A 24,558-nucleotide genomic window follows, 5' to 3' on the forward strand; every position below is an offset into this window, starting at 1 on the left:
CAGCATTTCTTCATTTTGTGCCCTAGTTCATTTTCTGAACCACAGTAGTGCCTTAGTTAATGTTACGCCCCATAATAGTCCCCTTGTTTATTTTATGCTCCATTGTAGTGCCCTAGTTTGGGTGTGTATTGTATGCTGATGGCTGGGATCCCGGCGACAAGCATACCGGCCCGGAAGCCCGACCGGCATACCGACAGCGCGGTGAGCGCAAATGAGCCCCTTGCGGGCTTGCTGCGCTTGCCACTCTGCGGGCACGGTGGCGCGCTACACTATTTATTCTCCCTCGAGGGGGGTCGTGGACCCCAAAGAGGGAGATAAAGTGTCGGTATGCCGGCTGTCGGGATTCTGGCGCCGGTATACTGTGTGGTGGGATCCCGACAGCCGGCAAACTGAAGACCACCCCCCTAGTTCACATTATGTCACATTGTTGGGCTGCCATTACACATTATGCAACACAGTACCGCCACTTCACAATATGACATACAGTGCCCACAGTTAATACTATGCCACATTAAAGTGCCCCCTGGTCATACTGTGCCACATTAGAGTACCCTCCATTTCATATAGTGCCACATTACAATGCCCTAGTTCATATTGTGTAACATTATAATGCCCTCCAGTTCATTGTATACCACATAACAAAGAGCAGGTGCAGGGGCATCACTATGTTCCAAGGCAAAAGTCTGTAAGAGCCCCTACAGTATGTACCACCCAATGGTGAAAAATGTATATAACACATGTTACTGTGACAGGGAAGGTGGCCCCTTTCAGCTGTGGGCCTCATAGCAGCTGCACTTCCTGCATCTATGGTACCTATGCCCTTCTATTAAAACACATGTAACTGTGACAGGGAAGGTGGGCCCCTTTCAGCTCTCGGCCCCATAGCAGCAGCTCTCCCTGCACCTATGGTGGCTATGCCCTTGTTATTGGCAATAGAGCCAACAACAACAGGCATCATCGGTCAGTAACAGGATTGTGCGAATATTTCATTTGCACGGGCGTTCGCAAGGTGATTGACAGGAAGAGGCCGTTTGTGGGTGGTAACTGACTGTTTACTGGTGGGAGTGTCAGGGAAAACACAGGCGTTTCCAAGCGTTTTCAGGGAGTGTGTCTGATGTCAGCTCTGGCTCTGATCAGCCTGTTCCCATCAAACTGTAGGAGTAAGTCCTGGGCTGCGCAGAGACTGCACACACTGCATTTTGCAGCTTGGCATACACATACGATCGCACACTTGCACAGCGAATTTACTGGGGCGGCGACTATCTGAACACAGGGCAGCAAAGTTAGCAGCCCAGTGATCAGATCTGAATAACTCCCATTGTGTACAAGCAAAGACATAATGGCAGCACAATGTGATCAGGTTGCTGAGATATGAATTACTGTCATACACACAAATGTCTAATCCCAAACCTAGCTGCTGTACTTTTCTAAGAGCTAAAACATTTTTTAACATTTGTATAACTTTAAATTGCAAGTAAATAAATATGCTGATTGGTTTTACTGTCATATATGACTGGTTTTGAAATGATCATTGAGTATAGCTAAGCAAATATCCAGGTTGTCATGACAATCACTAGAGGCTATGGGTGAAATTATATTAGCGGAATCAGTAGAATATTTTATGAATAGTTTAACTAATGTCTGTAGATTGGCTATACTGTATGTACTGTACTTTTGACTATAAAAAAGTAAACATAGTCCCTAATTAAAAATGGCTTATAGCTCTCAATGAAATTAAATATGTATAAGACTATATATAACATAATTAATGGAAAGGAAATATTGTTTTGAATATAAATATATTAAATGGGTAAATATGACATATTTTGGCAATAATGAATGAGTGTAGCAGCTGCACTTACTGCACACAGTCTCATTGCAGCAGACATCAGAGGGGCTGAACACTATCTCAGGATAGAAACCTTCCAGCGCACACCCTACTTTTTGCAATGGTCGGCACTCATGCTTCTGACATGTGATTCCACTGCCGCCCTCTCTGCAAACGCAGTCCTGGCAGTCAAGCTGGAACACATCTCCAAACTGTAAGGACAACAATTAGATCAAAATTATTGCTGATTTGAGAAAAAGAAAATCACACTGAAATCTTTTCTGCGTGTGCCTGAATTTACATCTCAGAGAGGTCTATAAACAAAGAACACAACAGTGGTGTGTCATGCTACAGCCAATCAGATACGCTATTACAAAGGTGTAAGCTTGTCTATTACTGAACCAGTGTTCACCTATAGATGTAGCTATGCTAATCTTGCTGCAATAAGGCATGTTGTATCATGGCATGCCATGCAGCAAGCCGTGATCCAATGCCGTATAGCAGTAAGATGAGCATGGCTACATCTGTATTCTCTAGGTTATCTAAATAGTTATATATTCTTTATGCTACCAAGTGCATAATGTAACAGTGACATAGTGGATAGCATTGCTGTCTCATTGCATAGGGATTATGGGTTTGATTCTGACCAGGACCCTATCTGTGTAGAGATGATGTGTTGTGTATGTAGTAGGGAATATATACTGTAAGATCCACTGGAGCAGAGACTATTGGGAATGATTACATAGTATCTACACAGCGCTGCGTAATATTAAGGGTCATGTGTGTGAGCACCTGTACTGATTTGTGTTTGTACACATGTTGGTGATCCACCAGACATCGTTCTGGCCATACAACGTTCTACAGGAGATAGGGATCATTCATTTTATAGGACTAAACAAACTTTTCAGTATACAGATGTAGCGGCATTTATCTTATCCACAATGCGTACGTACACATTGCGGGTATGTCTCAGTGCACCGGGCTGCGTCTATTTGCACCCACAATCGCACAATGTAAAGTGAATTGGTCACATCTGTTCAGTGATTCTGCATTATTGCTCCATCCAACACACTGAGACAGCAGAGGCTTGGCAGGATCAAACTTGGGAAAGGACAATTTATGCTTGGTCCTAGAGTGACAAGATAGCAGACATGCTTCCCCTACTTTCAGAATCTTGTTTTTTACGTTTTTGTTTTATTTAGAGATGTGCGGGTTCGGATTTACCTGCATCTCAAAATGGCATCTTATTGACTCTCAGATGTCACGTGTTTTAGATAGCCAATTAGAAAAATCCGGATAAATTCGATCTCACCTTAATTTTGGCGTTTAGAACTGAGTAAATCCGAACCCACACATCTCTGATTTTAATACAGTATGTATCTGTACGTTTGTGTCGACTAATTTCTGCAAAATGCCTGCTAGTGTAAAAATTCAAGATACTTTCTAATTACTAAAGAATATATTTATGTACACATTGTACTATAAACTAATTGGATGTGATGGAGTTTGGAGTCATGGAGGTGTGCCTCTGTCACCCTGCTGCTGCTGTAATATTCAGAAAATGGGCCATCTTCAACTATCAATTAGTCAAGAATCAAATACAGGTTGAGTATCCTATATCCAAATATTCCGAAATATGGATTTTTTTGACTGGGAGTGAGATAGTGAAACCTTTGTTTTTGATGGCTCAATGTACACAAACTTTGTTTAATACACAAAGTTATTAAAAATATTGTATTAAATGACCTTCAGGCTGTGTGTATAAGGTGTATATGAAACATAAATGAATTTTGTGAATGTACACACACTTTGTTTAATGCACAAAGTTACAAAAAATATTGGCTAAAATTACCTTCAGGCTGTGTGTATAAGGTGTATATGTAACATAAATGCATTATGTGCTTAGATTTAGGTCCCATCACCATGATATCTCATTATGGTATGCAATTATTCCAAAATACGGAAAAATCCGATATCCAAAATACCTCTGGTCCCAAGCATTTTGGATAAGGGATACTCAACCTGTATAGATATTTTGAGTGCTGTGTATGAAATAGTTTTACAATTGACTCCAGATAATATTTATACAATGTTATTATACATATATATAAATAACTATGTTTGCCATCAAAAATGCTTTTATTACTGTATTTTAAATGCCGACAGATATTAACAGTGTTCTTTGTTGCTAAGGCTCTGTCCATGAATTGAGTCTATGTATAGTGCCAGCTACTGTAGTTATTTGGGACTAGATTCCACAGTGTCAGTGCTATTAGAGTGGAAAAAACCTCCGCAAAGAATTTTTGCAGCAGGAAATAAAAGGTGTTTTTTTTTCAGAACGTAAGGTGTAACCTCTACATATGTACCTAGCACCATAGATCATTCTCTATCATGGACATCTATCCAACAGTCTTCCACCATCCACCACATTTCCCCACAGTCTCCCAATCTATCTAGTTGCCTTTTTAATGATAAAACATTTTGTGTGGACTTTGACCCATCCAGGTATGATGTACAGTATTAGATTGCAGAAAGCCTGCCATGCTACATGGTGTACAGACAATATAGGGGTATGAGGACAAATATGTACATTATTTAGTGTTATTTGCAAAATAATTTTAGCACCAGATTCTACATAATGTAGAACCGCTCAGCATACATCTCTCCTGCCGCTCAACACAGCGCAATCTGTGCTGAGCGTGCGGGGGGAGACGGGGGGCCCACTCATTTCACCCAGCAGGTGAAATGAGTGACCTGCTAGATTGGCCTGCATGCAGGCCAATCTAGCAGCAACGATAGCGATGTGCGGGGCTGCGCATCGCTATCGCTGTGAGGGGTACACACGGAGCGATCGTGCTTAAAATCTAAGTAATCTAGTCAGATTGCTTAGATTTAAAGCAGCGATCGCTCTGTGAGTACCCCCCTTAAAAGGCAGATTTAACAATGAGTGATATTCTTGTTATCACTCATTATGAATGATAAATGGTGCTCCAGCCAATCAGATCCTGACACTGTTAAAAACACAAGACAAATAGGAGCTGATAGGCTGGAGCACCATATAACAGTACAAATGATAACAAGAATATCACTCATTGTTAAATCTACCTGTAAATTATTTACAAGAAATGGAATGTATAAATTGATACTTTAGAAAGACAATACAGAGAACAAGCATGTCTTATGGAAGATTACAGATAGAGAAAAAGAAAAGGCTCAGAAAAAGCACCCACCTTTCGTGGTATATTGTCAGGTCCAACACATCCTGAGAGACAAAGAATATTGGCATGTTGGTACAGTATGCTCTTATTATTGTCAAGTATTTATATAACACCAACATAATACACTCAATATGGTAAAGTTGCAGAACAAACAGTAATCAACCACTGATACAAGAGAGATCTCAGCCCATATAAGCTGAGGGGCTAATTCCAGATGTCTTTATAACATTAATAATTTATATTATTGCTTAAATCCATGTCAATTGTAGCTATGCAGCATGTACTGTGTGTTTAAATATTTCTGTAGTTTGCATTTTGCAGGAATCTATGATCTAGACCACAGGTTCTCTAACTCGGTCCTCAGGACCCCACAGAGCGCATGTTTTGCAGGTAACCCAGCAGGTGCACAGGTGTATTAATTACTCACTGACACATTTTAAAAGGTCCACAGGTGGAGCTAATTATTTCACTTGCGATTCTGTGAGGAGACCTGCAAAACATGCACTGTGTGGGGTCCTGAGGACCGAGTTTGAGAACCTATGATCTAGACCAGTGGTTCTCAAACTCGGTCCTCTGGACCCCACACAGTGCATGTTTTACAGGTAACCCAGCAAGTGCACAGGTGTATTAATTACTCACTGACACGTTTTAAAAGGTCCACAGGTGGAGCTAATTATGTTTGTGAGGAGACCTGCAAAACATGCACTGTGTGGGGTCCTGAGGACCGAGTTTGAGAACCTGTGATCTAGACCACAGGTTCTCAAACTCGGTCCTCAGGACCCCACACGGTGCATGTTTTTCAGGTCTCCTCACAGAATCAAAAGTGAAATAATTAGCTCCACCTGCGGACCTTTTAAAATGTGTCAGTGAGTAATTAATAGAGATGAGCGCCTGAAATTTTTCGGGTTTTGTGTTTTGGTTTTGGGTTCGGTTCCGCGGCCGTGTTTTGGGTTCGAACGCGTTTTGGCAAAACCTCACCGAATTTTTTTTGTCGGATTCGGGTGTGTTTTGGATTCGGGTGTTTTTTTCAAAAAACACTAAAAAACTGCTTAAATCATAGAATTTGGGGGTCATTTTGATCCCAAAGTATTATTAACCTCAAAAACCATAATTTACACTCATTTTCAGTCTATTCTGAATACCTCACACCTCACAATATTATTTTTAGTCCTAAAATTTGCACCGAGGTCGCTGTGTGAGTAAGATAAGCGACCCTAGTGGCCGACACAAACACCGGGCCCATCTAGGAGTGGCACTGCAGTGTCACGCAGGATGTCCCTTCCAAAAAACCCTCCCCAAACAGCACATGACGCAAAGAAAAAAAGAGGCGCAATGAGGTAGCTGTGTGAGTAAGATTAGCGACCCTAGTGGCCGACACAAACACCGGGCCCATCTAGGAGTGGCACTGCAGTGTCACGCAGGATGGCCCTTCCAAAAAACCCTCCCCAAACAGCACATGACGCAAAGAAAAAAAGAGGCGCAATTAGGTAGCTGTGTGAGTAAGATTAGCGACCCTAGTGGCCGACACAAACACCGGGCCCATCTAGGAGTGGCACTGCAGTGTCACGCAGGATGTCCCTTCCAAAAAACCCTCCCCAAACAGCACATGACGCAAAGAAAAAAAGAGGCGCAATGAGGTAGCTGTGTGAGTAAGATTAGCGACCCTAGTGGCCGACACAAACACCGGGCCCATCTAGGAGTGGCACTGCAGTGTCACGCAGGATGTCCCTTCCAAAAAACCCTCCCCAAACAGCACATGACGCAAAGAAAAGAAGAGGCGCAATGAGGTAGCTGACTGTGTGAGTAAGATTAGCGACCCTAGTGGCCGACACAAACACCGGGCCCATCTAGGAGTGGCACTGCAGTGTCACGCAGGATGTCCCTTTCAAAAAACCCTCCCCAATCAGCACATGATGCAAAGAAAAAGAAAAGAAAAAAGAGGTGCAAGATGGAATTGTCCTTGGGCCCTCCCACCCACCCTTATGTTGCATAAACAAAACAGGACATGCACACTTTAACCAACCCATCATTTCAGTGACAGGGTCTGCCACACGACTGTGACTGATATGACGGGTTGGTTTGGACCCCCCCCAAAAAAGAAGCAATTAATCTCTCCTTGCACAAACTGGCTCTACAGAGGCAAGATGTCCACCTCATCTTCACCCTCCGATATATCACCGTGTACATCCCCCTCCTCACAGATTATCAATTCGTCCCCACTGGAATCCACCATCTCAGCTCCCTGTGTACTTTGTGGAGGCAATTGCTGCTGGTCAATGTCTCCGCGGAGGAATTGATTATAATTCATTTTAATGAACATCATCTTCTCCACATTTTCTGGATGTAACCTCGTACGCCGATTGCTGACAAGGTGAGCGGCGGCACTAAACACTCTTTCGGAGTACACACTTGTGGGAGGGCAACTTAGGTAGAATAAAGCCAGTTTGTGCAAGGGCCTCCAAATTGCCTCTTTTTCCTGCCAGTATAAGTACGGACTGTGTGACGTGCCTACTTGGATGCGGTCACTCATATAATCCTCCACCATTCTATCAATGTTGAGAGAATCATATGCAGTGACAGTAGACGACATGTCCGTAATCGTTGTCAGGTCCTTCAGTCCGGACCAGATGTCAGCATCAGCAGTCGCTCCAGACTGCCCTGCATCACCGCCAGCGGGTGGGCTCGGAATTCTAAGCCTTTTCCTCGCACCCCCAGTTGCGGGAGAATGTGAAGGAGGAGATGTTGACAGGTCGCGTTCCGCTTGACTTGACAATTTTGTCACCAGCAGGTCTTTCAACCCCAGCAGACTTGTGTCTGCCGGAAAGAGAGATTCAAGGTAGGCTTTAAATCTAGGATCGAGCACGGTGGCCAAAATGTAGTGCTCTGATTTCAACAGATTGACCACCCGTGAATCCTTGTTAAGCGAATTAAGGGCTCCATCCACAAGTCCCACATGCCTAGCGGAATCGCTCCGTGTTAGCTCCTCCTTCAATGTCTCCAGCTTCTTCTGCAAAAGCCTGATGAGGGGAATGACCTGACTCAGGCTGGCAGTGTCTGAACTGACTTCACGTGTGGCAAGTTCAAAGGGCATCAGAACCTTGCACAACGTTGAAATCATTCTCCACTGCGCTTGAGACAGGTGCATTCCACCTACTATATCGTGCTCAATTGTATAGGCTTGAATGGCCTTTTGCTGCTCCTCCAACCTCTGAAGCATATAGAGGGTTGAATTCCACCTCGTTACCACTTCTTGCTTCAGATGATGGCAGGGCAGGTTCAGTAGTTTTTGGTGGTGCTCCAGTCTTCTGTACGTGGTGCCTGTACGCCGAAAGTGTCCCGCAATTCTTCTGGCCACCGACAGCATCTCTTGCACGCCCCTGTCGTTTTTTAAAAAATTCTGCACCACCAAATTCAAGGTATGTGCAAAACATGGGACGTGCTGGAATTTGCCCATATTTAATGCACACACAATATTGCTGGCGTTGTCCGATGCCACAAATCCACAGGAGAGTCCAATTGGGGTAAGCCATTCCGCGATGATCTTCCTCAGTTGCCGTAAGAGGTTTTCAGCTGTGTGCGTATTCTGGAAAGCGGTGATACAAAGCGTAGCCTGCCTAGGAAAGAGTTGGCGTTTGCGAGATGCTGCTACTGGTGCCGCCGCTGCTGTTCTTGCGGCGGGAGTCCATACATCTACCCAGTGGGCTGTCACAGTCATATAGTCCTGACCCTGCCCTGCTCCACTTGTCCACATGTCCGTGGTTAAGTGGACATTGGGTACAACTGCATTTTTTAGGACACTGGTGAGTCTTTTTCTGACGTCCGTGTACATTCTCGGTATCGCCTGCCTAGAGAAGTGGAACCTAGATGGTATTTGGTAACGGGGGCACACTGCCTCAATACATTGTCTAGTTCCCTGTGAACTAACGGCGGATACCGGACGCACGTCTAACACCAACATAGTTGTCAAGGCCTCAGTTATCCGCTTTGCAGTAGGATGACTGCTGTGATATTTCATCTTCCTCGCAAAGGACTGTTGAACAGTCAATTGCTTACTGGAAGTAGTACAAGTGGGCTTACGACTTCCCCTCTGGGATGACCATCGACTCCCAGCGGCAACAACAGCAGCGCCAGCAGCAGTAGGCGTTACACGCAAGGATGCATCGGAGGAATCCCAGGCAGGAGAGGACTCGTCAGAATTGCCAGTGACATGGCCTGCAGGACAATTGGCATTCCTGGGGAAGGAGGAAATTGACACTGAGGGAGTTGGTGGGGTGGTTTGCGTGAGCTTGGTTACAAGAGGAAGGGATTTACTGGTCAGTGGACTGCTTCCGCTGTCACCCAAAGTTTTTGAACTTGTCACTGACTTATTATGAATGCGCTGCAGGTGACGTATAAGGGAGGATGTTCCGAGGTGGTTAACGTCCTTACCTCTACTTATTACAGCTTGACAAAGGGAACACACGGCTTGACACCTGTTGTCCGCATTTCTGGTGAAATACCTCCACACCGAAGAGCTGATTTTTTTGGTATTTTCACCTGGCATGTCAACGGCCATATTCCTCCCACGGACAACAGGTGTCTCCCCGGGTGCCTGACTTAAACAAACCACCTCACCATCAGAATCCTCCTGGTCAATTTCCTCCCCAGCGCCAGCAACACCCATATCCTCCTCATCCTGGTGTACTTCAACACTGACATCTTCAATCTGACTATCAGGAACTGGACTGCGGGTGCTCCTTCCAGCACTTGCAGGGGGCGTGCAAATGGTGGAAGGCGCATGCTCTTCACGTCCAGTGTTGGGAAGGTCAGGCATCGCAACCGACACAATTGGACTCTCCTTGTGGATTTGGGATTTCGAAGAATGCACAGTTCTTTGCTGTGCTGCTTTTGCCAGCTTGAGTCTTTTCATTTTTCTAGCGAGAGGCTGAGTGCTTCCATCCTCATGTGAAGCTGAACCACTAGCCATGAACATAGGCCAGGGCCTCAGCCGTTCCTTGCCACTCCGTGTGGTAAATGGCATATTGGCAAGTTTACGCTTCTCCTCCGACAATTTTATTTTAGGTTTTGGAGTCCTTTTTTTTCTGATATTTGGTGTTTTGGATTTGACATGCTCTGTACTATGACATTGGGCATCGGCCTTGGCAGACGACGTTGCTGGCATTTCATCGTCTCGGCCATGACTAGTGGCAGCAGCTTCAGCACGAGGTGGAAGTGGATCTTGATCTTTCCCTAATTTTGGAACCTCAACATTTTTGTTCTCCATATTTTAATAGGCACAACTAAAAGGCACCTCAGGTAAACAATGGAGATGGATACTAGTATACAATTATGGACTGCCTGCCGACTGCAGACACAGAGGTAGCCACAGCCGTGAACTACCGTACTGTACTGTGTCTGCAGCTAATATAGACTGGTTGATAAAGAGAAGATGTCTATGTAACTATGTATGTATAAAGAAGACTGAAAAAAATCCACGGTTAGGTGGTATACAATTATGGACGGACTGCCTGCCGAGTGCAGACACAGAGGTAGCCACAGCCGTGAACTACCGTACTGTACTGTGTCTGCAGCTAATATAGACTGGTTGATAAAGAGAAGATGTCTATGTAACTATGTATGTATAAAGAAGAATGAAAAAAAACCACGGTTAGGTGGTATACAATTATGGACGGACTGCCTGCCGAGTGCAGACACAGAGGTAGCCACAGCCGTGAACTACCGTACTGTACTGTGTCTGCAGCTAATATAGACTGGTTGATAAAGAGAAGATGTCTATGTAACTATGTATGTATAAAGAAGAATGAAAAAAATCCACGGTTAGGTGGTATTACAATTATGGACGGACTGCCTGCCGAGTGCAGAGACACAGAGGTAGCCACAGCCGTGAACTACCGTACTGTGTCTGCTGCGACTGGATGATAAATGATATAAAAAATATATATATATCACTACTGCAGCCGGACAGGTATATATTATATATTATATAATGACGGACCTGCTGGACACTGTCTGTCAGCAGAATGAGTTTTATTTTTATAGAATAAAAAAAAAAAAAACACACAAGTGAAGTCACACGACGAGTGTTTAACTTTTTTCAGGCAATCACAATATAAGTATACTACTAACTATACTGGTGGTCAGTGTGGTCAGGTCACTGGTCAGTCACACTGGCAGTGGCACTCCTGCAGCAAAAGTGTGCACTGTTTAATTTTAATATAATATGTACTCCTGGCTCCTGCTATAACCTATAACTGGCACTGCAGTAGTGCTCCCCAGTCTCCCCCACAATTATAAGCTGTGTGAGCTGAGCAGTCAGACAGATATATAATATATATAGATGATGCAGCACACTGGCCTGAGCCTGAGCAGTGCACACAGATATGGTATGTGACTGACTGAGTCACTGTGTGTATCGCTTTTTTCAGGCAGAGAACGGATATATTAAATAAACTGCACTGTGTGTCTGGTGGTCACTCACTATATAATATATTATGTACTCCTGGCTCCTGCTATAACCTATAACTGGCACTGCAGTAGTGCTCCCCAGTCTCCCCCACAATTATAAGCTGTGTGAGCTGAGCAGTCAGACAGATATATATAATATTATATATAGATAATAGATGATGCAGCACACTGGCCTGAGCCTGAGCAGTGCACACAGATATGGTATGTGACTGACTGAGTCACTGTGTGTATCGCTTTTTTCAGGCAGAGAACGGATATATTAAATAAACTGCACTGTGTGTCTGGTGGTCACTCACTATATAATATATTATGTACTCCTGGCTCCTGCTATAACCTATAACTGGCACTGCAGTAGTGCTCCCCAGTCTCCCCCACAATTATAAGCTGTGTGAGCTGAGCAGTCAGACAGATATATATAATATTATATATAGATAATAGATGATGCAGCACACTGGCCTGAGCCTGAGCAGTGCACACAGATATGGTATGTGACTGAGTCACTGTGTGCTGTGTATCGCTTTTTTCAGGCAGAGAACGGATTATAAAGTAAACTGCACTGTCCTCACTAGTAAACTCTCTCCACTCAGTCTCTTCACTTCTACAGTAACAGTACTCCTCCTAGTCAGCTCCAGTAAATCTCTCTCAGTCTCTTATAATCTAAATGGAGAGGACGCCAGCCACGTCCTCTCCCTATCAATCTCAATGCACGTGTGAAAATGGCGGCGACGCGCGGCTCCTTATATAGAATCCGAGTCTCGCGATAGAATCCGAGCCTCGCGAGAATCCGACAGCGTCATGATGACGTTCGGGCGCGCTCGGGTTAACCGAGCAAGGCGGGAAGATCCGAGTCTGCTCGGACCCGTGAAAAAAACCATGAAGTTCTGGCGGGTTCGGATTCAGAGAAACCGAACCCGCTCATCTCTAGTAATTAATACACCTGCGCACCTGCTGGGTTACCTGCAAAACATGCACTGTGTGGGGTCCTGAGGACCGAGTTTGAGAATCCCTGATCTAGACTATTTCTTTGTTGTAGGGAATATAATTGCTACCTAGCAACAGCTGGTGGGCTTGGTTATCAAGCATACTGATTCTCTGCTGACAGGTAGGGGAGTGAATTTTCTCCATCACTAACCTGCTGGTCACAAGCACACTAGCAGCTGGGCAGGGTCACTGAATCAGATTGAATCTGAATCTGAAGCCCGTCACCGATGGTAGGATGGGCCTCTGCTATTGAATGTTGCAATGCGATTGTGTCGGAACACAAGTAAAATATATAGCATATATATATATAGCACCCATAAAATGATAATAACAACGAAATACATTGGCCGTAAGGTAGGGGGATGCATAAAAAAAGTTTTTTTTTAATGGGGGGGTGATTTGGAAAACATATTATTTATTTTTTTACTTCTAAGGGGGTATGGGGTTTAAGTCCAATGGGGGGGTACTATTGCCAATGCAGGGTGAGATGTTATTTTATAATTGGGGCCTATGGACATGCGAGGGGGATGGGGGGGGGTGCAAAACATCCCTTATATATATATATATATATATATATATTTAACTAAAATATTTTAATATATTTCTGAGCGGTATTATGGGGAAACAATTGTCAGTTAGGTGGTTAAATACTATTAAAACAGATATTATTTAAAATAGTTAATACTTATATTAGCATCACCTGTCTATTATACAGATATTATGCATAAGAGCTCTCTACTGTGAATGACAAATCATATCAAACCATATATGACTCCATGGGATCTGGTCAGCATACTGGCGATCGGGATGCCGGCAGTCAGAATACCAATGGCGGAATCCCGACACTGGTCAGAAGACAGACGCCAGGATTCCAACATGTATCACAAGGCCGGCACCAGAATCCTGACTGCCGCCATCCTGATCGTAAGTATGCCCGGGCTGGGTTAGGTTTAGGCTGCGGGGGGTATTAGGGTTAGGCTGCAGGGGAGGGTTAGGGTTAGGATCGCAGTGGGGGGGGGGGGGGGTTAGCGCTAGGCTGCGGGGAGGGAGGGTTAGGTTTGGGCACTAAGAAGGGAAGTTAGGGTTAGGCAACAAGGAGGAAGGGTTAGGGTTAGGCACCACCGGGGAGGGTTACGGTTAGGCTGAAGCAGGGGGAAGGTTCAGGCTGCAGGGGAGGGGTAGTGGTAGTGTTAGTGTCAGGCTGCAGGCAGGGGGAGTTAGGTTTAGGGGGGTAGAGGGTTATGGTTAGACTACTTACTGCTGTGTGTCGGGATGTCGCTGTCAGTATACTGACCACTGGCATCCCAAGCGCAGGGATCCCAGTACCATCCCGACTCCATCACTCACTTCAATGTTTGTAACAATAATAACTTAAATTAATTGAATGTAATATTCAGTGTACTGTTAGCATATATGTTAGCTTACACCAATTCTTCTCACTACAGTGGCTGCATACAGTACGTTTGTCTTCTCTCTGCCTCTCATTCTTGTGTATATTTTTCCATAGCTAGAAATTGTTTTATAATTCTCGAAATAATCACTGCAAATGTTTGTTTTACTAGATACATTTAAAAAAAATGCTTTTAATTTCCCAATAATTCTGAAAGGTCTGTGTTTTCCAAGAATATTCATTTCTCCTTACCACAAGTGCGTACACAAACATCCGCGCCTGGGCTGAAGGCCATAGTACCCGGTGGGCAGAAGCAGCCCTCAACCAAATGTTTCTCATTATTCAGTAATGTATCTTCTTCGGGACTGAAAGATTTAAAGAAATCAAAGTTTACATTCCTCATACATGTACATAACAGTGACAGTAACAGTATACCATAAACCAATCTAGAGCTCTTATAGATATGTGATGTAAGCACACGCAGGGCTAAATTAAGGGCCACAATGTGCTGGGGCTGAAATGAGCACTGGAGGAGGTGTGTCCAGTGATGTTTGGGTGTGACCAGTGTCATGTGGGCATGGTCAGTACTGTGTGGGTGTGGCCTGAGCCATGTGGGCATGTACACTGCCTAAACCAGGGCCGCATCTAGGGGGGCTAAGGGGGCACGTGACCCGGGCACCGGACACAAAGGGGTGCCAATTCGTCCTCCAACTTTGAGGGGTAACAGGCTGTCCCCTCTCTCTCTCCTGTTGGATAGCTGAACAATGCTGGGTACAAATTCTTCCTACCCTGCTGTTGCTAGTCATTGTTCAGAACACTGTTACAGAGACCTCATGCACCGAGGGTGCTCAGTCGGGACACCGCAGTATAGGTGTCCACATATCTGCCTTGCCCTGGGTGACAAACATCTTTGTTTCGGTCCAGCCTCAATCCCAATGCCTTCCTAAATATGTAAAAGTCTAAAAATTGCATCTTTTTGTGAGGGAAAATCAGAATACAATTTTAGTACATATGAGTTATGGCCGACTGTGTGGTATTCATCATATTGTCACAATAATAGATATAGAAAAAATACCTGGCACCAATTAAAACTCAGACTTGGGAGTTTAAAAAACAAACAAACAAAAAAACAGAGTGCTATGCAGCGCTTTATCATACACTGCCGGCTTTGTAATCAACTGCTTAAAGGTTTCATTATTGGCTCAATAACCTTGTTCCAGTGTACAAACAAAAAGTAAAGGTTTGTAAGCATAGTGATAGTAAAAAAATAAACACAATTTGTAATTACAGTTGATTTGCTCTTTGAAGGGAGCATAGTAGATTGGTTTTGTATGGCATTGACTACGTATGTTAGTTTACAAAATACAGCATATGTATAAGGAAATTTCCCAAGTATTGGTGATCCAACTCTCTGTATATTTTTTGCATAACCCGGGTCGGTTCTGGGTTCGACCTTGGTAGCTACCAGAGTCGAATTCCAGGGTAACACAACCTGGGTAGCCCCGTTCACATCAAGCTCGGATCCGGGTTGCCCCAGGAATAACCCGGGTTCTAAGTTTGGTGTGAAAAGGGAAATTAGTGTACGTAAGTTAATTGCAGAAGCACTCTTCTGGTGCCCCCTTTACAGCAATAATCTCTGCTACTTCTATAATCCATGTTCTCTACACTTACGTGGTTTGACAAGTTCTTGACAAGGCTGGGCCACAGGCATTGTAGACTTGGTGTGATGGGCAGGAAATAGCTGGAAGAGAAGGAATTCCATGTCTTTTAATAGTACAAATCAGATTATCATATATGCACAGAACTTTGGGTAGCTAGTATAAAAGTCCACTGTCATAACACCATAACTAAATAAGGCAACACATTGATAACTTACCACATTCTGGGGCTACTTTCCTCCATTCAATGCATATTCCCTGATCTCCGCACAGGAGAGCATAGTGCTGCAAACTGGTGCATTCAATGTTGGAGTCAGTAACATGGCAGCTGTCATAAGTGCAAGCTTCATAGAAATCTCTTGGGTCTATAGTCTTATGGCAAGCCTGGAAAGTTCTTTAAATAGGAAATACAAATAAGGAAGATAACAATAATTATTCTGTGTATGAACAAAGCATAAACGGCTAAACAGTTGTCTCCTCTGATATAACCCCCCAACATAACCTTTATTGTTAATGCTTACGGTCCATTGATGAGGTTGCACAATGGCGATGGTGTGCAGGGGGTGGGAGGTTTAGTGACTTTGGGGGGTAATGTAGGTCTGATGTGGCCACATCCAGGTTTCCTTGGATCTGGTACTATCCAGGTATCAGCCATAAGTTCACAGTTTGACACAATTTCTCCGCTGCGTGTCATGCAGTCATCTGTTTTGTTGTTGGTGCAAGTACCTGTGTGGGAAGAATGAGTGTGTATCAAAAAAATAAGCAGGGTTTATCCAAAGAATTCTAAATGCATTTACCACTGTTCTGGGTCAAAGGCACCAACTTCCTCAAGGGGAGGATCTCTTCATTTGTTTATACACGTTTATTAATAGTGGCGATAACACTGCTAAATCTGCTGCTTGCATGTGTGTACTGTAACCACAAAACTAATGCTAGGTTCAGGAATTAACTATTTGAGATATATGGAAGACCTTAATCAGCCAACATCTGCACTCCTCTGCCGACCACACTACATGTGCATTCATATGCCAACAACACTAACAGGGCTTACTGGATCTGTGCAACTTGGGATCCCATATGTGTAGCACATTTAGAAATTACTTCTGTGCTTGAACTAAGTGTAGAGTCTTGCCTGTGTATGGCCAACATCAGACCTATGTTGTGGCAGGAGTCAATGGCTGATTCCCTTACAGCCTAGTACTTCTCTGGCCTAACCTTCAGAAGTGTGGCCTTACTATAAGAATGCTATTTATGTGTTTTACAGATAATGTTTGCAGATACTTGAATTCTAGAAAAAGATTCCTGACCCAGATAATTGCTTTAGTAAGTGATAACTTCATACAGTGCAAAGGATTACCTGACCTTTGAATATTAGACATATATGATAATGTACCACAGTTATTCCCTAGCCCTTTTCCTATCCAAGTATTGTTCTGTACCATAGAAACAGTGATTGCAGAGTTACCAACTGCTTCTGGGTCCTAAGTGTTTTGGGCCCAGTTATGATCACTCTATACCATAGGGGAAACAGGCTGTTTCAAACAGCCATAAATGGAAGACAAGTTGTTGCATATGGAGAACCTCAAAAGGACAAGTAGTATTAGTTAAATGGCCTTGGGGTTGATATGTCAAACAGTGAAAAGAGTGGAGAAATGGACCAATTGGAGAAGTTGCCTTCAGCAACCAATCAGCTTGTACCTTTCATTTTATAAAATGTATTTGAAATGTACTGGAAGCTGATTGGTTGCTATTGGAAATATATCAACTGGTCCACTTCTTGCTTGATATATCAACTCCCATATTGTTTATGCTGTATGGTGTGGTGGGTTTTATTAGAGATATTTCAGGAGCAGTTTATTTTGTTTGTAATGGAGTAAAGGAGATTTTAATTACATTTATTTGTTGTTAAAAAATAACTGGGAGATTGTGACCCAATTCGGATGTCTTGGAAGCTCCTGTTTTGGTTGTTAACTCTAGGTTAGGCACCATATAATTGACATTAATATGGTCTAGCTGTCTACAGGCATGACATACTACAATTCTTCCTTTGCTATTATATCCTTTTATGTAGCCTAGGTAGTAAACCAATTTACAAGTGCTGCTTTCTGTTTAGAAAAACCTACCTACTGTAGCTGAGAATCCAGGGACAAAGCACAGTGCACAAAAAGGATTCATATTTTAAATACTGATCACAAAACTAAAAGAAACAGGGGGGTCACTTAAAATAGGCAAAAGCAGAGCAGTGCAAGAACTAATGTTACATATTTGTTATCACTGCACCTAATTTGGCGATCTTGCAGATCAGGACCACAAACTAATACTGTCCTACTGCCAAGCACTCACCACACTGTCCTTGTGTGTTATGTCCAAAAAGCCGATATGGCAGCTTAATAGAGAAAGCCAAGCCATTGTACATGATATTAGCCTCCAGCTCAGGTATTTCCACCACATAATTAATTCCAGATTTGTAAACTTTCACTCCATATTTTTTAAAGGGAGTTCCAACAACTTCTCCATTTACAACAACCTACAGTATGTGAGAGAAGAGTAAGCAGTATAATTATAAAACAAATAGTACATAATTAATTTAATATGCATGTTTTATTTTAGGAAAAGTTTGTTGATCTTGTATAAAATTATATTTAAAGAATCTACTGTGTTAAAAACATTACAGAGCGGTAAACGTAATAAGTTTAGGTACAGTAGCTACAGGTCATAGAATTGAATAGTTGGGTAACATACCTCCCAACATTGCTCTTCCAGGAACCTGAAGGCGGAGCCTTTTGGCAAGGGTGCAGAGCCTTGCGGAACCCAGCTCGTATTGCTGTGGGGCTGTGCCCAGCACTCTCAGAGATGCTGGTCTACCCTCAGGCTCTCCCTACAGTGTGAATAGATGTTGTGCTCCACCCCAACTTTTCCCCCAGCAGGACACTATGCCCCGTGGGTGGAACAGCGGGACAGTACCAGAAAAACTGGATTGTCCCACCGAAAGCGGAACAGTTGGGAGATGTGGGTGTAATACTGAATGCACACTAGTGATGTCTAATATGCAGCTCAATGAATCAATGAGAAGACAACCACAAATGTACAGTATTATACATGTGTCTGGGAAATTAAATGGCTGAATGTATACACTTTTTGTACTGGATGTTGGGGATTGTCAACCCTATTTTGAGCCATCATTAAGCAATCTTTTATTTTGTATCCAGTGATATTTCTAGGTAAATGTTCTAGATTCCTACATGTTTCATATAGCTTGGGTAACATTTGATGACCTCATTTTTCTGTAGAGGCCTGTAATACTGCATGCTATATTTATTATTGAATATTTTACATTTACAGTCCAAGTAATCATCTTGAAGTACATATATACTTGTTTAGTATAATTGTTAACTTTTAGAACAGATAACTATTCTGTAAATCCTAATGAATAAAATTAAATTAATCTTTCACTTTCTGGCACTTTAACGTGATTGATTGAAGTTGAAAACTTACAGATAATAATGTTCCATCGTACCTGTAAATTCAGTGATGTCAAGCTTATTGTCTCAATGCGGATGACCTGAGATTCATGTCGAACAATGATGTTACGAGGACAGGAGACCCGGTCTAGTGCTCCACAGTCATAGCTATCAATGTATACTCCAAAGTTATCAACCCTCTCTTCAATCTCCTCCACTAGAGTATAGGTACAGTTGCCTTGATAGCTATAATACGTCCCATCAAACGTGACATAATGAGGATCGCCCCAGCCAGTACATACACCTGGATATCAAAATCAACATTTGTAATTGTCAGAATTTTTTAACAATGGTAAATTGCAACCCTGCTAAAGTATCATTATTATTTTTGTAGTTGAGGAGTCACAGTTCTCCACAGCTCTGGAGAATAGAGAAAACATCATACTGTCCATAAAACTGGGACAGGATAAGAAAACACAAGTGCTACTATGAAGCAAAAGATTCTAACGAAGGGAACTTGTTTATGAGAGTTTTGCAATGTACAGTAGAAAGAAAAAGGCCTGAGATAAGATCGGCAAGTGTGACTTGGAGTATAGATTCAAAAAGCAGACCAGTGTAGATGGCAGTAGGGGTTGGGTACAGGATTCCAACAGTCAGGATGCCGGCGGTAACATTACCGACAGTGGCATCCCGATGGTCAGAATCCCAACACATCTAGGTAAGTAGGCTGATCCTACTCCTTACCCTCCCCCTAACCCTCCCTACACGCAGCCTCACCCTAACCCTCCCGCTAGTGCCTAATCCTAACCCTCCCCAGCATACTTATGTTTGGGATTGTGACTGTTAGAATTACGGCATAGGGATTCTGAGTAGTGCCGGGATTCCGGCACCTGTCTTCTGGATGCCGGAATCCTGACGGTCATGATGGGAAATACATCCTGACAGTAGGGTAAGATTTTTTTAAAAGGGCCTTTTCAGAGAGCTTTTACAGATTTGATGGCTGGGGAAGAGTCTGGTCAGAGATACACGGGTATCAGGGACGGTTCTAGACCTTGTGGCGCCCCCGACGGCGAAATAGGGTTAGTGCTTGGCAAAGGCGCGTGTTAAAAATAGGGGCGTGGCTTCATAGGAAAAGGGCGTGGTCAGTTTTGCTGCCTGTAGTTTTGCCCCCTGTAGCGTTGTGCACCCTGTAGAGCTGTGCCCACAGTAGCTGTTATGCCCCCTGCAGCTGTTGTGCCCCCAGTAGCTGTTATGCCCCCTGCAGCTGTGCCCCCATTAGTTGTGCCCCCAGTAGTTGTGCCCCCCTTAGTGTGCCCCCTGCAGCTGTGCCCCCATTAGTTGTGGCCCCAGTAGTTTTGCCCCCATTAGTTGTGCCCCTGCAGCTGTGCCCCCATTAGTTGTGGCCCCAGTAGTTGTGCCCCCCTTAGTGTGCCCCCTGCAGCTGTGGCCACAGTAGTTGTGGTCTCCTTAGTGTGCCCCCTGCATCTGTGCCCCCATTAGTTGTGCCCACAAGTAGCTGTGCACCTAGTTAAAAAAATAAAAAATACTTACCAGCCCCGTTCCTGTTCCCGACCACTGCACTCTGTCTCCGGCGCCGCTCCTCTGAGCTATGGGAGAGATGTCATGACGTCTCTCTCATAGCGCTGCACAGAAAGGACCGCTCCGCGAAGGGAAACTAGACGCTACCGCACTGCGCGTCTAGATTCCCTTAGTGGAGAGGACCTTTTCAAAACCACCGCCGCCGCCGCCATCTGAGTTAGTAGTGGCTCTTGCCACGGCGGCAGCGCCCCATGGACATCGGCGCCCCGGGCAAAAGTACTACTTGCCCGTGGCAAGAGCCGCTACTGACGGGTATATACATCATACAGTTTTTCACACAAAATAGTAACAGCACAGATTATTCAGTTGCTGCTGTTTTCTTTCCAACAGTATTTGCAGATAGTAACAACTTTGCTTTCTGATGGTTCATGGGGCCTAATTCAGAGTTGATCGCAGCAGCAAATTTGTTAGCAGTTGGGCAAAACCATGTGCACTGCAGCTATAACATGTGCAGAGAGAGTTAGATTTGGGTGGGGTGTGTTCAAACTGAAATCTAAATTGCAGTGTAAAAATAAAGCAGCCAGTATATACCCTGCACAGAAACAAAATAACCCACCCAAATCTAACTCTCTCTGCAAATGTTATATCTGCCCCACTTGCAGTGCACATATTTTTGCCCAACTACTAACACATTTGCTGCTGCGATCAACTCTGAATTACCCCCATTGTCCAAAAACGTTGTTAAACCGCACAAAATTATAAAAAAAATAAAAATATTGTATAAAATTACCTTCAGGCCATGTTTATAATGTGTAAATGACACATTCATGCATTTTCTGTTTAGACTTGGGCCCCATACCAAAGATATCTCTATGGTATGTAAATATTCCAAAATATGGATAAACGGGATAATACGGGAGACTCAACCTGTGTTTATTACAGAGTCATCTGAGCAGAAATACTCACAGTCACACTCCCAGTGCCAGCAGCAAAGGTCATCATCTGGTACAGCTATTGGTGGGCGCCCATTGGCACATGTGATCAAAGGTGGAGGCTCACACTTTAACTCAATGATCTCTACTGTGTTATTTTCCAGACATCTGGCCATGGTACAGTTACACAGCATCCACGTTTCATTGTACTGGAGAAGCAGAGGCAGGAGGCAAAGTTACATTGCAACCAAAAAATACAGACTAGTAGAGGTATATAAACATAAGCCAGCCACATATCCTAATTAGTACTAGTCTAATATTGTGCAATTACAAAAAATAGTGGTTGACCTGGGCTGGGCCTGAATGTGTTTTACATTATATGACAAACAAGAAAGAGAAAGTATTCCACAGTGGGGTACTCATTTGTAACTGATTGGACTAATAGTCCTCAATCGAGGTACAGTATACCTCCCCATAAAACATAACCTTTATTATTATTTGTATAAAATACCAATATAAATTAGCTTGCAAAGTATTCTAAGAAAAATGTGTATGAAGAAGTGAATGTGTAACAGAAAAATTAAATAAATAAAAAAGAGTGAACACACACTGGTCTCAAATTACTTTAATATACCTCGTTAAAGCTTACATGCGAAATGCGCATTGGTTAGCACGCCACCCACCTTCTGGGTGCTGTGTTTTTTAATGATCACACGGTCTCATCAGACAGAATATCATATGCTAATTGTACTAGTGATATAATCCGATATCCGGGGATACTGGGATTTATGTACCATAGGACGTTAATGTGGAAAACATGTTGCTAAAAGAGATGCCATCTCTCCCTTATTAGGCATACGGGCAGTCTGATTGCAATAAAACATATCTCAGCAAGGGACTATTATAATCATATAATACTGCTAACAGCAGCGTTTGGGATAAAAGTTCATGTGCTAACTTTATGGTCAAACTACATGTTATAGAAACTATGGGGGGGTAGTTCCAAGTTGATCGCAGCAGGATTTTTTTAGCAGTTGGGCAAAACCATGTGCACTGCAGGGGAGGCAGATATAACATGTGCAGAAAGAGTTAGATTTGGGTGGGTTATTTTATTTCTGTGCAGGGTAAATACTGGCTGCTTTATTTTTACACTGCAAATTAGATTGCAGATTGAACTCACCACACCCAAATCTATCTCTCTCTGCACATGTTAAATCTGCCTCCCCTGCAGTGCACATGGGGGTCATTCCGAGTTGTTCGCTCGGTAAAAATCTTCGCATCGCAGCGATTTTCCGCTTAATGCGCATGCGCAATGTCCGCACTGCGACTGCGCCAAGTAAATTTGCTATGCACTTAGGAATTTTACTCACGGCATTTTCATCGTTCTGGCTATCGTAATGTGATTGACAGGAAATGGATGTTACTGGGCGGAAACAGGCCGTTTTATGGGCGTGTGGGAAAAAACGCTACCGTTTCCGGAAAAAACGCAGGAGTGGCTGGAGAAACGGGGGAGTGTCTGGGTGAACGCTGGGTGTGTTTGTGACGTCAAACCAGGAACGACGAGCAGTGAAATGATCGCAGATGCCGAGTAAGTCTGGAGCTACTCAGAAACTGCTACGAGGTGTGTAATCGCAATATTGCGAATACATCGTTCGCAATTTTAAGATGCTAAGATTCACTCCCAGTAGGTGGCGGCTTAGCATGAGCAAATCTGCTAAAATTCACTTGCGAGCGAACAACTCGGAATGACCCCCATGGTTTTGCCCAACTGCTAAAAAATTTCCTGCTGCAATCAACTTGGAATTACCCCCTATATGTGACCATAATCTGCAGAGTACGTTCCTTATAATTTAGATAAGCCATCTGGTTTGGGACTGCTGGCTTTGAAAAAATACGTTGTAATGGGGAGATTTTGCTATATGATATTTTTTATCACTAACTCCCTGCTAAGCATGAGCATTATGTCACAGCAGTATAATAATTTTTAATGAAAACACGACTCACGGTCCATGTTTTGTATTACTGCGCAAAGCTTCTAATTAATTCCAATTAACTTATAACTCACGGTCCGTGTGTTATATTACTGTGTAAAGCTCCCAATGAATTATGTGGGGTGAGAATACACTGCAGAGAATCGCATTGACACTTTATAACAGAGTTTTATGACTCAACAGGATATTTGTATCAGTTTCTGAGAGAAGGAAGATGTGCTACAATAAAGGATACAAGTAGCGATTCAGAATAAACTGCAGACCGGAGAAACTCCCTGCTATGTGCACAATAACAACGAGACAGCTGGCTTTTCAGAATATGCTGCAGATAGGAGATCTATTCTAATTTACTATTAACCTCTCGCTGTATATGAGTATTATACTGTAGTAGCCTCATTTCTAATTGGTGTATTATTAAAATAGGGTTAATATATCCATCTAGGGTACACACGAATACTAACTAACAGGAATTATAGGGATACAACTAGAGTCCATGTGTTGCATTCATTTATCATATAAACCATATGTGGTGACAATTGATTGCATAGAATCTCAGTGACATCTTGTAATAGGTGTACATGAACTTTAATTACAAGCCTATTGACTCTGGTGAGGGAATCTCGGAGTAGGGTATTATAAATACTATATTATAATCCACACAATTACATACCTCCCAACATGACCCTCTCCAGGAGGGACACAATGCTCTGCTTCTGGACTTTTCTCTTAATTTGTGATTGCCATCACCCGTGCTGAACAGGTTTATGGATAAGAAAGGTGTTTCAGCACAGGTGATGGCAATCATAGATTAAGAGGGAAGTCCAGGAGCAGAGCATTCTGTCCCTCCTGGAGAGGGTCATGTTGGAAGGTATGCAATTAGTACTATGGATTAATATTGATATTGGGCATAGGGATACTGCCTGATTTATTAAGAACATAACTATTTAGCATATATTAAAGTAATTTGAGACCAGTGTGTGTTCACTCTTTTTTATTTATTTAATTTTTCTGTTACACATTCACTTCTTCATACACATTTTTCTTAGAATACTTTGCAAGCTAATTTATATTGGTATTTTATACAAATAATAATAA

At 43.1% G+C, this 24,558-nt stretch overlaps 1 protein-coding gene across 1 annotated transcript in view; it reads right to left on the reverse strand.

The window, feature by feature from the left end:
- MUC2 (mucin 2, oligomeric mucus/gel-forming) overlaps nucleotides 1-24,558 on the reverse strand; it is a 166,536-nt gene that overhangs the window by 14,858 nt on the left and 127,120 nt on the right. Inside the window, exons 43-51 of the mRNA XM_063944190.1 lie at nucleotides 21,507-21,681; nucleotides 19,058-19,305; nucleotides 17,884-18,067; nucleotides 16,062-16,266; nucleotides 15,759-15,934; nucleotides 15,554-15,623; nucleotides 14,135-14,247; nucleotides 5,059-5,090; nucleotides 1,863-2,040 (exon numbers count right to left, since the gene is read on the reverse strand). Coding sequence (XP_063800260.1) covers nucleotides 1,863-2,040; nucleotides 5,059-5,090; nucleotides 14,135-14,247; nucleotides 15,554-15,623; nucleotides 15,759-15,934; nucleotides 16,062-16,266; nucleotides 17,884-18,067; nucleotides 19,058-19,305; nucleotides 21,507-21,681 — 1,381 coding nt within the window. The remainder of the gene's footprint in view (nucleotides 1-1,862; nucleotides 2,041-5,058; nucleotides 5,091-14,134; nucleotides 14,248-15,553; nucleotides 15,624-15,758; nucleotides 15,935-16,061; nucleotides 16,267-17,883; nucleotides 18,068-19,057; nucleotides 19,306-21,506; nucleotides 21,682-24,558) is intronic.

The sequence above is a fragment of the Pseudophryne corroboree genome, chromosome 11 (assembly GCF_028390025.1).
Source record: "Pseudophryne corroboree isolate aPseCor3 chromosome 11, aPseCor3.hap2, whole genome shotgun sequence".
In the NCBI taxonomy this organism is placed as follows: Eukaryota; Metazoa; Chordata; class Amphibia; order Anura; family Myobatrachidae; genus Pseudophryne; species Pseudophryne corroboree.